The 17409-nt window shown below is 36.0% G+C and overlaps 1 protein-coding gene across 3 annotated transcripts in view; it reads right to left on the bottom strand.

Moving 5' to 3' along the window:
• Nucleotides 1-17409, bottom strand: part of LOC127985806 (AF4/FMR2 family member 4) — a 30622-nt gene extending 13213 nt beyond the window's left edge. Inside the window, exons 1-5 of one of the 3 annotated variants that reach the window (XM_052587972.1) lie at nucleotides 17128-17409; nucleotides 12063-12230; nucleotides 8300-8423; nucleotides 2532-3221; nucleotides 859-903 (exon numbers count right to left, since the gene is read on the bottom strand). In XM_052587972.1, coding sequence (XP_052443932.1) covers nucleotides 859-903; nucleotides 2532-3221; nucleotides 8300-8423; nucleotides 12063-12079 — 876 coding nt within the window. In that variant the 5' untranslated portion in view covers nucleotides 12080-12230; nucleotides 17128-17409. The remainder of the gene's footprint in view (nucleotides 1-858; nucleotides 904-2531; nucleotides 3222-8299; nucleotides 8424-12062; nucleotides 12231-17127) is intronic. The other 2 variants (XM_052587974.1, XM_052587973.1) reach the window with 2 other exon arrangements.

Here is a 17409-nt window from a genome sequence, read left to right as displayed (position 1 = left end):
TAGAGCTCATCAGACTAATAATGTAACAAAACCGTTAGCATGTTTTATCATTTTGCTAAGCATTGCTAGAATACTGTAAAATGTTGCAAGGCATTGTTAATATGTTTTTAACATTTAGCTATGTGTTGCTAGCATACTTCTATGCATTGTTAACCTTTTTACCATACCATTAACATTTAACAAGTGTTGCTAGCATGTCGTTATAATATTTTAATATGTTGCGAGGCAACTTTACATGTAGTATGTACTTTGCATTTAACATTTAGCATGTTGCTAGGCATCATCGGTATGTTTTTAACATTTAGGTAAGTGTTGCTAGCATGGCATTGTTAGCATGTTTTTAAATGTTGGCAGACATTGTTAACGTTTTAAAATTAAAGTGTTGCTAACATGATTGCTAAGCTCTGTTATTCTGTTGTCCGCATATTTTAACATTGTTAGGAATTGTTAACATTTAGCTTAGTGTTGCTAGCATATTGTTTGTTAGCAATGATTAGTTTAGTGTTGTTGGTGCTGTTAACATGTTGATAAACATTGTTAGCATATTTAACATGCTCCTAAGCATTGTTGCTAACATGTTTTAACTTAAAGTTTCCCATTATGGGTTTTTTGAAAATGATCTTTCATGCAGTGACGCATCTAAGTGAATGAAAACACCCTGCAAAGTTTTGAATCTGAAAGTGCATCGTGTATAAAGTTATCGTGTCTCAAAAGAAAAAGAGTGGACCGATATTTGGGGCACCTTAACATGAAGTGTTCAACATTTAATGTTTTGCTACCATGTGAGAATAAAGTATAAGTGTTTATTTTTCAGTGAACTGTTCTTTCACTATTGACAGCACATAAAATGTTTTTTACCTTTAATATTTCATCAACACAGCTGGCATCTGCTCCCATTGCAACCTGCAAGAATGAATGAAAGCATGCAGTTCTTTGCTTGCAGTGCAGCAGAATCATCAATCAAATAAACAGGGTGGTTTGTGACCACAGGTATAAGAAATATAACTTAATTTGTCATCAACACTTCAGTAGAGCTATAATACATGCAACTTGCCAATCTTCTTCATACTGTCATCGGAGGCACAAGAGTGTGCAAGACTGCAATGTGGTCAATGATTTGTCTTTTTTTACAGCTCTATTAATTTGTCCAAAAATCCTCTAGACATACAGCGACTGACTGAAAATGCAAATCTCTGACAGTAGGTGGCGCTTATGCTAAAGCAGAAACTTATAAACCCATCTTTATTCGGCATCATATGGAAATTACTCTTTACATTAAGCTTTATATATATATATATATATATATATATATATATATATATATATATATAAAATGCATTATCAAAGTAGTTTCAATGCATTAATTATCCCTTGTAATGCACCTTATAATGCACTGTATGCTAAATATATTTATAACCACAGTTAGATTACATTATACAAATTTTCTTAATTAGTTAATTACTTCTATTCATTGCTACAACTTTTGAAAGTATAATGCATTTAAAAAAACAAACGTTCTATTGCATTATGACATACATTATATAGACCTTTATAATGCATTATACAATTTAATCTTTATATAAAGCAACTTTGGTTAACCTTTAATTTAAGGACCAATTCTCACTATTAATTAGTTACTTATTTGCATATATATTACTAGCATACTGACTAAAAAACTTTTCTGAAGACAGTAAAGTTCTTTTGAAATGTATATTAAAAACTCTTTGGATCTGTGTGAATCACATGAAAAGCCAATTTCAATGTCAGAATGGCGAATTTTGGTTGGGTAAATTTACTCTAAAAAAATAATGAATTACTAGTAACTAATTACATCTTCAACTTTGCAATTTGATTATTCTCTCCAAAAAGTATTTAATGACTTATTACTTTCTAAATCCTATATCAAAATCTACAAGTTCATGACACAAGAATAGACACGAATCGTTTCTTTTAATTCTTTCAAGTAACTACATAAAGGATTACACTTTAGATTAGTGTCCAATTCTCACTATTATTTAATTTTTAACTATGACTTTTGCCTCAAAATTCTTCTGATTAGCTACAGCTTATTACTGCCAAGTAGTTGTAAAGTTTAAGAATTTGGTCGGATTAAGGATTTAGAATAAAGTCTTGCAGAATAAGACATTAATATGTGCTTTTTAAGTAATAATAAACATTCAATATCCCAGTAATATTCATGCTAATACAAACAAGTCAAAAGTAAGAATCGGACACTAAAGTGTTGCCAATATTCTTATTAACTCAATAGAAGGGTACATAAAAAGCATGCATTTTAAGGTTAAACTTTGATCTACAGTCTATACAGTATTGAGTTCAACTGTGAACACAAGCTCATATTCCTTATTTTTTAAAGGGAAAAGTAATTAAATAACAGTAACCATTTACTTAGTAATTAGTTAAACCCAATCCAGCAAATTCGCAGGTACATAGTTTCCAAAAATGAAACTTGAAATCCACTATTTAAGCTCTGTTTCAATACTCGGGGGAAACAGAGAGCATGCACGACTTACATCGACAGGCTGCGTCGGGATCTTGAGCTTGGTGAGGGAAGCCTTGCCATTGGGCTTCATTTCTCCCACGGCGCTGCTGTGTGATTGACCGCCGTACGACTCCGAGGAGGTCTTGGGCTCGGCCGTTTCCCGGTCGTCCATGGGACGCACATAGGCCGTGGGTTTCTGGAGCATGGAGCTGGGTTTGATGAGCGAAGGAGGGAAGCTCTGGCTGGGATGCTGTCCGCTGGAGAAGGAATGAACTCTTGAGGGCGAGTCCCAGTTGGGTTCTCTGTCCCTGGGAGACTTGGTGCGGACGCGCGAGGGTCCGCTGGAGCTCTTGGCCGGGCTGGACAGGGGTTTGTGCTCGGAGCCATGCTTGCTGGACTTCTTGCTGCTGCTGCTGCTATAGTTTTGCTCATGCCGCTGACCGCTGCTGCGGCTGCCCTGCACGGATGGACGCTTCGGTAAGGAGGAGGAAGCGGAGGACGACGGGCACGATGTGGAAGAGCTGACTGGATTCCATTTGTTGTTCTGACTCTGGGTGCCTCCGCTACGCTGGTCAGCGTACTGCCCAGATTTATCGTCCGAGGAGCTGGAGGCTTTGGGAATGAGTTTGGAGATTGGGGGTTCACCGATGGTTTCCTTCATCTCGTCGTAATTTCCCAGCATGCTCTGGATGCGACTTGAGAGTTTATCTTCCTTGCAGGACTGTTGGGAGAAAAGAACTTGAGATGAGTGAGAGAACAACAACTCAAACACCAAGTAGTGCCATATAAAAAAATATGGATTCAAGATTGTATGTGCAATTTCAAAAACTTCGAAACGTGTCTATTTAAGGGGTTCAAGCTTACTAAATCTTCACATTTTGCAATCTTTTTTGCTGATTAAGTCAAACTGATGCCACTAGAAAGTTTGATCAGCCCTAACCCTATTAACCTTTGGCCGAAACATTGCATATTCATTTATTATAATATTAGGGATGCAAAGATAGGATTTTTAGGGGCCGATAATGATACCGATTTTAACAAAGAGTTACTGGCAGTCTCCGATACCGATATTTGTTACTTTATCTCTTATTTGAAATTTTGGCATCAAAATGGATAGTATTTTGATCATGTTTTAAATCAGCAAAGTAAACAAAAACAAAAAAACAACAACAAAAAAAACACCTGCTTTAAATTATACGAGCAGTTTTATTGCAACAAATATACATATTAAATAAGCAGTGCTTTTTAGGTAGGTTTAACAGTTTTCAGGTACAGAAGTAAACAAATGTAAAATAACACTTGTGTATACATTAAATACATTTTAATCCTTTATTATTGTAACAGATTTTATTATGATTAATCTAATTTGTTTTTGAATACATTTTAATATTTTAAGTTAAAATATTTATGAGATCTCCTTTACAAAGGCAGGACTCTTATTTTGATGGGTTTTCTAGTCTACAGAGCTACATGGGTATTGAAAGCACGCAGTTCTTCAGATTTAAAGTTGGTCTGTTTATTAAGCAGGCATGAGATCAGTATATATTTGTTAACTGTTAGTTGTAATAAATGTTTTGTGTCATTCGCTGTATGTTGATGATAATGCAACGGAGATAGAGAGAGTTTAATGTACACTTCTCATGCGGTTTTGTTTAGCTCTTATGGTGATTTTTTGGAGTGAAAAAGGACGCAATAAACTTAAAACATCAGTTAAGTTTTGGTCATCATTCAGATGAGGTCCACTACACTTATGAAAGTTGCAAAAGTTATTTAGTCAAGAATCTTTTGTCTTTTTATTATCCGATTATCATTAAATATCATTAAATGGCAGACAGCAGTTTTGGGATTATGCAACAGATATTATACAGATTAGTGCCTTCACGCAGTTAATAAAAAAAACATTGGTTTGTTATATCGGCCTTTTTCCTTATATAGTCGATATGCCGATAGTTGTAAATTGAGGAAATATTGGCCGATAAATATCGGCGGCTGATACAGCGGTGCATCTCTATGTTATATAGTTATTTATGTGATGCAGCGTGAATATAAATTATGGGCCAAACCTGAAAATTCAGGATGCACAGAAATAAACATGATTTAACAATCAAGTAATTTATCACATTTATTTGCTCATCAACACTAAAAAAAAAAGCAGACTTGTATAAAGAGTTAAATTGCATATAAAAGTTTTTTTTTTATAACAGAATTATGTTTCTAGAATATATTGATGAAATATATAAAATGCAAACAATAAAAACACATGAAATTAAATAATGAATAATGTAGATTAAACAATGAAAATGACCGATTGGTAAAAAAAAAAATAAAAAAAAATGCATACATGTAGCAAAATGCTCCTTTATATATTTATTTTTTTCCAGCTGGCTACAAGTCTATGGACATTAAATGTCTGTCTTGAGGTAAATGTGAAATTACATAAAATTGTTTACAAGCTGTTTTGATGACGTCATTCTGCAGTTAAAACACAGACACAGCACGTTTCAAATGCTACAAATAATATTTAGCAGGTGCATCAAAAGAAGACAGCATAAAGGAAAAGACTGATCTTTAGTTTTAAGAATCCATGTTAGTAATGATTAAATCTATTAACAGTTTTTTGCCCTAAACCTGAAATTGCGCCTTTGCTAATAGAATCAAAAGGCTTTAAAGACCATTTTTAATGGATATTTGTGTGAATACACTTACATGTTTATGAATACATATGCAAATAGAAAGTAAGGCAAAGTAAGGCATCGTCAGATGCTGAAATGTCATCTGCACATAACACTGCATTAATCTGGAAATGTCATAGAAAGGAACATGGCCACTGTTGTTTGATCCCTGCAACAATTAAAAATCAGGGCTTTTCCACTGATAGTACGCACAACTTCATCTCACCCCAGAAGGAATATGAAGGTAATAACAGGCCTGCAGCTGTCTGTATTATCTTCCTGTCAGGCTGCATCTATTGTATCCTGTGACAGGTTCACCACCAAAGTAAAGCACTTACCGCTGCGTAAATCTTGTTAGCTGCAAAGATTAGACTGTTATCTTCTTTAGTGTAACCCATTACACATGTGTCCGTTTCCCACCCACTGCAGCTTTATATATTATACTGAAAACCCCCATGAACTGAATTTTTTGTCCACTAATCTCACCCTGAAATTCTATCTATAAAATAAAAATAAACAAAATAAATAAAAAGGAATGCAATTAAATTAAACTGATTGTTGTAGCATCAGACGGTGGATCTCCTCAATGCTAAAAATAGAGTAAAAAAAAAGAAAAAAAGACACATTTCCACTCCTAAGTTGAGTCCAATAAGCTTTACAGAAAGAGCATCAAAACATGGTTAAAAGAAACAATAAATCAAAAGTCCCGCCCAGACTTCCTGTTTAAAAAGGAAATGTGTCGACCCAGCGCTTGTGGGGCAATTCTGTGAGCTTATTAACATGAATGCAAAACAATTAGCAAAAAAAGTGTACTTTTCAAAAAATATAAATAAATAATATATATTTGTTGTACTATAATTGGGGGCAGAAACTGTGATAATTGTAACAATTAAAATAATTCAATTGCTCAAAATGATTCCATTAAAAAGTCTTCCTCAAAGTTCTGAGCTCATATTTGTTGTTTGCAACCAACAAGGACAACAAGATTAATTAGAGATGCACCGATTGCATTTTTCTAGGCCGATTCTGATTTCCAATTTATTTGGTGTGATCGGCCTATACTGATTTTTGCTGATTCAGATTTTTTCTTCTAAGATCTATAATTGACAATATACAGACAAAAAACTACTTTTCTTCAATGCAAAATTTTATTTTCATAAAAAAAATTACAAGTGAAAAGTTAGATGGAATAAAGTAAGAACAATTAACAAAAAAAATTGCAAACAGCACAAAAAATGCAATAGAATAAAGAGAGGTATGAAACTAAGTTTTTCAGGTTAAGTAAGATCTAACACAGAAATTAAAGTAATCAAAATGTAAAAAAGAAAACCTAACTTAATTTCTGAAGTCTTCATTGTAAAAATTAAATACATATTAATGTTTACCATTAAAGTTCTAAAACATTCAGTCAAGAGCAGTAAGTGATTTTCTTGGGTCTTGTGTTCTTTGATTAACGTGACAGACAGAAGCAGGAATATTGGACTGAGTTCCCTTTAAGAGTTCATCCACGGATCCAACATACTTTTACACAACATGCATTCCTTTTTTCAACTATCAAACGTTCCAAAACTGACTGTGTTTAACTAGATACTCGTTCTACTCGTAACTAGAACCTGCGGGAATGGCTAAAATAATGCGCAGTTCAAGCACTATTAAACCAGTGTGAATGAGATGTGTGTCAGAGACAAGAGAGTCTGATGTTATTGCCTGTGCCGCTGAGAACAAAACGGATCAGCTCGAAATGGGAAAGAAGTGAGATCGATCACAGATCATGAGGAAAATCGGCTGATTCCGATCCCTGGCCGATTGATCGGTGCATCTCTAAAATAAATGTACTGTCTTGATATTACTTCATGGAACACTTTTCTCTCTCTCTCATCACTTGGGATCATCTGAGGCAAAACAACGTAATTCCAACTGAAAAATAAGTCCAATGTTTCCTTCCTCACACCTGCAAACTAAACCACACTGAGAGAGAAGCATTTGCTGAGCACTTACCACACATTTAGGACAGTCCACAGACTATATAAGCAGCCATACTGTTAGCGAAAATCTCAAGCTGATGCATAACAATGCAAGTACTTACCCATAAAATTCCCTGTAATTACTGTTAGGATTGAAATATCGAATGAAACCCGTCACCAATAAAAACAGTACAACGCATGGTTTTCGGGAAACGTACCATGGAACTGTTTGAAGCACAAAGTCACAGATGCATATGTAGTAAACTCGATTCATTTTGAGATTTTCATCACTGATTGAAAACGTTTTCTAATTGGCCAATAAACCGATAGCAGTCACTACATAATGTTTCAACTGAACAATTGACTTTGTTGTTATCTGCATTTTGTATAACAGTGGTATCTTACTGCACTGTAAATAATGATCATTTTACAAAGTTAAAACCTATTGGCCTTCCTCCACATGTTGAAAAATGTCAAGAGATACAATGCACCATTTCCTGTAACTTTGCAGATAAATAATGTTGTAAATGTAAAATAAATTATCAGTGTGAAAGCTCACATTTGGTGTTTCTTCCTAAAAAACAGTTTTGTTCTTATCAGTTATGTACAGTAGGGTTTAATTTGACATCTTATGTTTAATTAATGTTTATTACTTTTGTGTTACTATGAAGGTGTTTAGTATTAATATATAATTGTATAGAAAATATATTTAAGGTGGTTATTGTAAAAATAAATGTTTTTAGTCATTTGTTAATTTATTTTATTTCACAAACATATTTTATGGTAACTGTAAATTTAATGTGTAAAACATAATTTTTGTTACAGTTCAGTCCTGGCAAGCAAAGTTGGTGTTGTTTTTCTAATGCAAATTAAAAAATTTAAATAAATAAAAAAAGTGGACAGTGCACCCATTAAAACACATGCATCTGTCACGTAAGCATGACACATAATTATTGGAAAATGTATGCAATGACCAAAGTTGCTGTATCACCACAGCGCTTTTATCTAGAGGGGGTTTTCTGCTAAAGAGCAAGATTAATTGAGAATAGAAGCCAAAAAGGAACAACCCAAGATTAAATGAGGTCTACAGGGCAGACGAAGAAAATAAATAACTGATGTTCAAGTGAGGAGGAAAAAAGAAAGAAGAAACAAAATGAACTTACTTTATAAGGTTCAGGAAAGAGGGGAGAGTTAGCTGGAAAGGCCTCTCCTCCCTGCTGGATTTCTTGATTTCTTCTTTCCCTTTCTTTCATACGGAGCATATTCCGGTCTTCACGGTTCATGTTGCTAACAACAGAGACACTAAGAGTCACTAAGCAGTGAAGAAGAAGAGGAAAAATAGCTTCCTGACACCTTGATCTACACCTGGATCTACCAAGATATAGTTACACATTTGAACAACAAATGGAGACAATAGACAGGATTACTAGAGACAATCAGATCAGTGCGTTCCCTTCAAAAAGCAAGCCTGGACTGTCCTACAGAATAACAGACAACAGTCGTGAAGCTGAACTCGTTAGTTAAATTCAATCAGACACGGTTATTAGTAAAACTGACTTTAATTCTGTGCATCTTTGTTGTATGCTGTATGCTTCGGCTAACCATTATATTACACACACACACACACACACCATCATTATCTCCCTGTACCTCATTAATAAGAGAGGACAACATTCGACCTATATTTAGGAAATGGAAATTCTGATGAAACTACAGCAAAAAGTTAAGACATTTAAGATTCGCATGAGATGTGCCTTTGGTTAAACGAGGGTTGAGTAACTGATGGCGTCAAGAGAAACTTCCCCAAAAACATTAGTCTGTAGTTTAGTAATTGGTAAAGACCATGACCACGTCATTCAGAACGACAGATATGTCCTTTAATATATTATTAAGACCAAAAAAAAAATTATCAGTTCAGATCATTTTCTGAAATGTCATACAAAACCACAACTGGTTGAACTTTACAGAGGCTTGATAAAGTTTGTAGCTCAGGACTACATTCGATCGTATGCAGGCTTCCAGACGTTTCTTTAGTGCAGAAAGATGGAGGTTAATGAATAATTACAGATTCATTTTACCTGCGCTCTCACTACTAAATCAGAGAGAGAACCAATATAAAAGAAAGAGAGAAAAGAAAAAAGCAAAAAAAAAAAAAAGTTAAGAAATGAAGATAGAAATAGAAAAAGACCAAAAGACTGAAATAAAGACCAAAAGAAAGACAATAAAGAATGAAAGACAGACAGAAAGGAAGACAGAAAGAAAGATCGAAAGACAAAGACTGAAAGATAGACAGAAAAACTGAAAGACAAAAAGAAAGACAGAAAGAAAGAAATATGTAAGTTATGGATAAATTAAAGTACACTTTAATCAAACTTCATTAAAACATTATCGGTAAACGGCAGAGAAGCCGAGGGGATGTTAGCGGTTCTCAGGGGGTCTTCTGTTCAGCTTTAAGGAGAAACACTTTAGATACATTAGATCCTGTCAAGGTTTATTTTGTTGAGTTGATAGCCGTGTGGAGAAAGCTCAATGAACGTGCTAATGGGAGAGCGTTTGCACGATAAAACCACTCGAATGTGACGTGTTCGTTCGACACAGACATGCAACAAAATCCAATTAATCAAACTGTGTGCACATAACCCTCTCTACACACAAAAGAGCTCACTCTGTAATGATACACTCATCTTCTTATGCTTTTAATTTATGGCTTTCTAGCTTTACCTCAGGAGATCAATTAATCAGACATGCAACTCAGAAAATGACAACAGAAGATACAGAATTTGTGAAATAAATAAAAAATATTGAACGGTTATGTGCAGTTCAGTGTGCAAAGCTTTCAAAGGGAATACAGGGCACTTTCTTCCCAAATTCATTTTTATTTTTAGCCAAATTCCATTTCGTCTCGGTTTAAACGTTCTGGATTCTATTTTAATGGTAAATTAAATGCAAAAAGACATGCCTAATTAACTGAAATCATGGAACTTGCACAACTTGAATGAAGAGTTCACCTGAAAGGCACATTCTGTCATGATTTACTCAGCCTTGTGTTTTTCTTCCTTCTGAAGAACGCTGATGGAACGCCATTGACTCCCACAGTACGGAAAAACACTATGGAGTTCAATGGCTTCCAGCAACTGATCAGTTGCCATGTTCCACAGAAGAAAGGAGTTTTTTTTTTATGCAGGTTTGGAAAAACAAGAGGGGGGGTAAATGATGACTACTAAATGACTAAAAAAAATCACAACATGCAGAAATGAACGACTTCACGTTTTCAAATTTGAATGAAAAATAAGTGCCTTTCTTTATAGGGACCTTTTTCTTTCTTTATAGGGACCTACATATGAGTGTGGATGGACAGATTTAATCTTTGCATGCTAGTTGGTGCACTCATCCAGTGTTTATTTGAGCATTAAGCCACTTGAATATATGCAGTTTTAAATAAATATTAAAAATAATAATAACCAGGGTGTGTATGCTCACACGAGTGGACTGTGCCAATGATGAAAACAGTCACATAGTAGCATGCAGACAAGAGAAGTATACCTTGGGCGTGATGTTCATAGTTTTCTAAATATGAACTTTCCACATTACAATCTCTCAAACTACACACAAGAAACAAACTGCATGACATCTACCATGAGAGTAAAATCACTCACATATGCAACTTAGTTTCCACATTATACGACTAAATAATGTCTATGATTAGCCACTGGCTAATATAATACATTGTTAGATTTCCCAGTTGAGAACGAGCAGAAGTGGGCGGAGCTAAGGCACCAAACGCCAATCTCATTGGCTCACCTATTAATCGACTGTTTAGATTTCAGCAAATCAGTTTGGGCGAATGTAAACAATGTGATTAATATTCATTAACCCAGCAGATCGTTAGAGCTTAGCATGTTTTAGGTTGTTAGTAGAATTAGCAGTAGTATAAACTTTTGTTTTACTAAATGACCATCAATGTCAACAATACAACACCAAAAATTTAAAATATCCAAAATAGAAATCTCTTCTAACAATCCAAGCAACACTGATAAATCAACATATTAGAATGATTTCTGAAGATCATGTGACACAGAAGAGTAATGATGCTCTAAAATACAGCTGTGCATCAAAGAAATAAATTATATTTTAAAGTATATGTTTTACACTGCAATAATATTTCACAATGTGATTTTTCTGTATTTTTTATTAAATGTAGCCTCGATGAGCAGAATACAAGTATAAATGGCAAACTAACCTTGATGGAGGAACAGCATGACATTTATGCGAAACATCTCCTTTTGTGTTCCCCGGAATAAAGTAATACAGCTTGGGAGTGAATGAACTTACATGTTTAGGTGGCCTAACCTCGTAAGAAATGACAAACGCTAGCTAAACCAACATTTGAGTGTGTGAGATACTGTTAGAAAGGCTTTTATATCCTAAGATGCAAGTGTAAAACTGAGGCCAGGGTGTTTATTCCAGAAGGTTTGTGATCATAACGACTGTAACGTGTATTGCTGGGAAGTTTCTGTCTCTTTTGACTGGAGTGATTCAGTTTCTAGAGAGTGGGCCAGAATTACTTTTGTGTTTTGATTTAGTCAGAGCATGAAATCTGTGTGTAGGTACTGACATCATACTGATACTAAAACATATCAGTAGCTCCAAATTCAAAAGGTGCTTCAGACAGTAATATAATCCAGATTATGATCCGTCCGGCCTGTCTACAATATTCTAATTCTTTGGCAAAGCTGCTAGAGTGCAATGCTCATTTCTACACCAACTTAAAAGACAAGATTCAGTTAGGCATTAAAGACTGAGAAATAAAACTATTTAAAAGACATAAAAGAAGAACAGTATAGAACTTGTTGTGAGAAGGCCTAAACCCCTACGGTGAATACTACAGGAGTTACTCACTGAGAACATGGCTGGTCTGGTGCTTACCCTGACTGAGAGGCCATGGCCTCAACCAGCGAACCATTGGAAGAGGATTGAGAGAGAAGATTCCAGACAACTCGATGCTTCTTCCCAGTTACAGCTCAGCAGCGTCCACTCGGAGGCACGGCTTCTCAATCAGCAGCTTTCACACTTCAGTCGTCGCTGCTGTGTTTCCTGGGATAGGAGATAAATGTGACTCAGGGAGGGGAGGTTACAGTCAGTCTGAGGAACAAACCACTGCACAGAACAGAGGAGGCACCGCTACAACATACAGGTGAAGTACCAAGTCTACTAATCCTAGCAACCTTTTTACCATCAAGTGATTAAAACAATTAAATAAAACGCTTGAAAGTTTCACAGTCAGCATGCGGACTATAATCAAACTCATCCTTTTCCATTTGATCCATGTTATGTCCAAGTGAAGTTACAAGTTAACTACACAACTACACACCCCTCTGTGTGCCGAGGAGAATGGTGCAGTCCAGCAGCGCCCTTATAAGGACATGTTATTTTATGCCACTCAGCCCCTCCCCTCTGTGAAGTTAAGAGTCGCAGCAGCCAATCAGCTGCTGCCTCTCAGTAAACACATGCCCTCCCCCACTTGGCCCTGAGCCAATACAATCAATGTCAGTTTCCTTAAAGGGCCAGATGCAGTTTTTCTCTGAGTGCAGAGGGAAAGCAACTCAAAAACATTAGTAAACCCAGGTGGTGATGAGGCTATTAGATGCAATACGGGAATCTCCAAATACAATTCTAACCATAAACATAGGCACTATGTTAAAACTGCATCTTTAGCAGTTAGCCAAGTCTTACGTTGAAAATTACACTAGCCTTGACCAGTCTTACCAGACTACATTTTCAGTCTAAGCAGTTTATGCAACTGGCCCTGTGTTAAAATTAAGCATATCGTCCAAAACCAACAGCTCAATTTAGCAACTACCTTATTATTAAGAATTAGTTTAAGGCACAAGTTGCAGTTAATGGTTTGTCAATAGCCAAAATTGGACCTTAAAATAAAGTGACACTAAACTTTGTTTTCTTAAAATGGGCAGTCGAGTGACTTTTTTTGAACAAGTAAAATAAATATTACCTTGAATTTATAAATGAATAAATAAAACATTATGGGGGTTGTTCACACAGAATGTGTCTAAAATCATCTTTTAAATGTTTTTAATATAAGCGCAGCACAGGATGTTGTCCCCAAGTTACCATGAAATAGAACAGTTGCCATGCCAACTTGCTATTGTAAACAAACGCTTGCCCCGCCTCCGGGCTCTTCTGATTGGTCCACAGTTTTGAACTGAGATGGATGAGCCGAGCAGGGTGTAAAAGTTGAATTTTTTTAACATGATACAGTGTTTTTTACTAAAACATTAACAAACAACAGGGACTGTATTCTTGTGACATTGGAATCACAAACTACAATCCTTTAAATCTGAATTTGATTTGATTTAATAAATCAAGCTCAACAACACTGAACTTTCTTAAATGTCATAAGTTGACACTAGTCTAGCTTTTCAACTAGGACATGAATCGTTATGAAACATGCAAACTGTATAAACAAATTCTCAATTTTTTCATTTCTTTTGTTAAAATGCAAATATATACAAGTAGCTGAGAGAACATTTTAGTTGTTGTAAAGCAAATATTCCCTTGTATCATGGCTGAAAGAAGAGTTTGTCTACATCTACACTGGATTTGTGAATTAGTGTTAAGTGAACAGACGTAACAGGGTTTCTATGTGACACTATCTCTGAGGATTGTTTGCTCAGGGTGTGTGTGTGTGTGTGTGTCTCAGAGTCATGCACACAAGCAACCAACCCACAGTCTGTGTTTCTGAGGTACTTTGCAGATGGGAAAAACTGGGAAAACCCAGGCCAAAAAGAGGGGTGATTTTAAAAGCAAACGCAATCAAATGTTGATAATAAACCTTATCTTGGAAATGTGTTGATTAAATGATCAACTGACAGTGTTTGCAATGGTAAAATAATGCATTTTTTCTCCAATTATACTGATCAATACAAATGTGAATTTCCAGTGCAGTTGTTTTGTCTGCACACAGTACCAACACAACACAGTTCAGTCTGTTTTAAGAGTGATGATTCATTTACACGAATGGTTTGAATCCGCTTGACGAATCCTTCACTGAATCCACAGGAGACGGTTTTTGTGTACGGAGGTGTACAAAAACCTACTTAAGGTTTCAAAATTGATGAAGCTATAACAATAAATGATGTTCCTGCTAAGCTCTTCTCTTTGAGTGGGAAAAAAGAAGCGGAAAATAAACGTCTTTAGCAAATGTTCTGCACATTAAAACGTTTTCTAACCAGCCAATGCCTGTCAGTATACAGCGCCTGAAAACATCACTCATTTCACTAAAGCAAGATCACTCTTGGTTAAAACTTTTCTAACTGCATAATATCTTTGAGAGCAATGGAGGAGGGTAAATCTTTTCTGATGTGTAAATAATGAAGAACATATCAATATTTCCCAGAAGCTGTTCAACACGTTTGAGGACTTAAAATAGAGGTTTTCACTGGCTTTGCATATAAACTATTACATAAAATGCATGAAATTCTGTTTGGCCTTTGCATTTTTTATTTGCACTCCTGACACAGTTGCATAAGTTATCAAATTCTGCAAACTAAAAGTTTAAACACCTTCCAACTTCTGTAAAACTTTAAATCGCTGGATATATCTAGTTAGCTTTATCTGGGCCTTTGATGGTCCTCTAAGTGTTTATTTCCATTTTAACATCTTTAGTTTATTGAATACACGTACTGTATTTAACTACAGAATCAAGATGTTTCTATGAGTAAAGAACACAAAAGAACTTTGAGTTTACTTGAAGTATGTTTTCAAGTAGAATGAACTCTTGTTAAAAGATCAAAGCGATTCTGATTTCTCAACGCTTGACCTTTAGAACTGGAACTCAACCATCTGGAAAACTTTCCATATCATACGCTCAGGAGACTTGCAGGCCTCGGGCCGAGCAGCAAGAATGGTCAAGTGTATGTGGAAAAACAGGCTTTGACTCTTTTCTGCGGTACATGAGCTCATCCAGGCCTGCTCCAGCTGCTCTCAAGGAAAGAAACGCCGCAGAAGCTTTAGAAACCGTGTCAGCCACATTCTCTCTAGTCCTAAACGCAGAAGAGGAAACGGTCACAACTGAAACAGGAAGCCCTGCAGAGAGTCAAGAGCTGTAACGGTTTTTACGTTTGACTCGAGAATCAAGAAAAAGATGCTCAAAGCCAATGTGGAGGATTTTAATACAACGTAAAGGCGATGGTTTTTCCGCACCACTGGTTCAGGAAGAATTATTTTCCCCCACATAGATTTAAAAAAATTATAATAATAATCTTTGTTAAAGAGTTAGAAGCCATGAATCAGGAGAATCACATTGAAACCAGTAATACTTTTTTTGGGAATAAAATATTCAAATAAAACTCTTTTGTTACAGTCTACACTGCCACTGTAAATACTCATTGTTAAAAAAAGTTCTATTTCGAATAACAGTCTCCCACCAAAAAAAGAGAGAGAATCATGGGTAATGTAGTTTTCACCAGGAGATCCACTGACAAACATGATTATTTGAAATTATGCAGACAAATAGCCCAGACAAAAGCTTATACCATCGACTAATAACTTCATAACTCACAATAGGCTTCCAAAGTTAATGTTAAAAAATAAATTCTCCTACAGAAAAAATTATAAACTTCTATATGCAAGTAAATAATTACTTCCAGGAAGGAACCTGACTGTTGAGCTGTGTGGAAGGTGAGGCTGTACCATTGCATTGTGGGATACAGTAGCCAGCACAGTACATTCTGTTCACTTCAGTCACGATGAAAAACAATCTCACATAGCTATCTTGTGCATTTTAAACTTGCATTCAACGCCTTAGCAGCCACTATCAACATGAAGAATTACAAGCACCATACTTTCCAGCAAGCTTTCTTAAAATATAATCTAGCATTGAAGTGGTGTTCTTCTCTACGTCCAGAAAAGCAAGATGCTGAGGCCCTTCGGACTGAGAATACACACTGCCTAATCACTAAACAAACACCCTATCAAGTCCACTTTGCGGGGCAGCAGAGAGAACTGGAACACACAACAAAGGCAGAAGCTAATCAGAGTATTCAGTGCATGGAGAGAATTTGCATACTACACAGAGCATGTCTACTTTATACCACACTACACAGCCTTGTACCTGGTCTACTGACTTTAAAATGGATAATGCAATAGACTTGCCCTTTAAAGTACATGGAGCACACGCTAAACATGGTACATTAAAAAAAAAACACACGCAGATAGTAAATAAGAACACTGACAACAGTCAAGATATAACGTTACTTACTCTCAAACATGTTATTTTCATCAGTTAATCCCAAATAACATTACTAACTACAACCAAATGTGCGAAATATTCACAACCGAGCTGAGGTGAACTTGTTCAAATCTGCCGTTTGGACTTTGTTTACATTCTGTCAAGTCGATGACGTCAACACGACTTCGGCTTAACCTTCTGACGTCGTTTAAAGCGCTAACGTCACAATCCGAAATGTAACAAGATTTAATCAAAAGTATAATAATAGAATACTAATAAACAGTAGAGCTACTGAACCGGTCAAAGAAGTGCGTTCACTTGACTCTCCCATTAGCATTTAACGATGTGGAGATGGTGGTAAAACTCAACTCATAAGTTAAATACGCTGAAATGACGTAAGAACCCATTTCTAGTAATAAACGTGCGTTCAAAAACGAACGCTAACGAACATCTGAGGGCGCTAGATAAACATGTAATGTAATGATACGTTAGAAATCACGAACTAAAATTGATAAAGAAATAAATAAAAGTATGTTCCTAGGAATGCTTCGTGTTGAGGATTGGACAGCTCGCTAAACAACACTAAGCACACACACACACACACACACACACACAGAGAGAGAGGAACAACGCTAGCTCTGCTTCGTTAACAACTTGACACAATCGATCTCCTGAATAAAGGACCAAGTGTAACGGTTTCTGATATTTTCACTTATGTAATTTCTCGATTTATGGCCCACTCACCTCTTGGCTTCTTTTAGGCCCGAAGCATTCTAGCTGTGAGAGCCTTTCTCTTTGTCTCTGTCCGCTTCACACTGATCGTCTGTCGCGTCCCAGTAAAGGTGTCAGAAACACGAGAATGCTGTAAAACACACAGCTCGTTTAGGTGAGCCACACCGCTGAGGCTCGTCTGCTGGTCATCGTGGTGTCAGACAGATTTCTCCAGCAGATCGCAATCATTTTTAGGAGAGCGTCGCGCATCTGACTGATTTCTCGGCGTCGTAAACTGACCTGGTCACGTGACGA

Source organism: Carassius gibelio, chromosome B21, assembly GCF_023724105.1.
Source record: "Carassius gibelio isolate Cgi1373 ecotype wild population from Czech Republic chromosome B21, carGib1.2-hapl.c, whole genome shotgun sequence".
Classification (NCBI taxonomy): domain Eukaryota; kingdom Metazoa; phylum Chordata; class Actinopteri; order Cypriniformes; family Cyprinidae; genus Carassius; species Carassius gibelio.
This window is presented reverse-complemented; position numbering and strand designations above follow the sequence as displayed.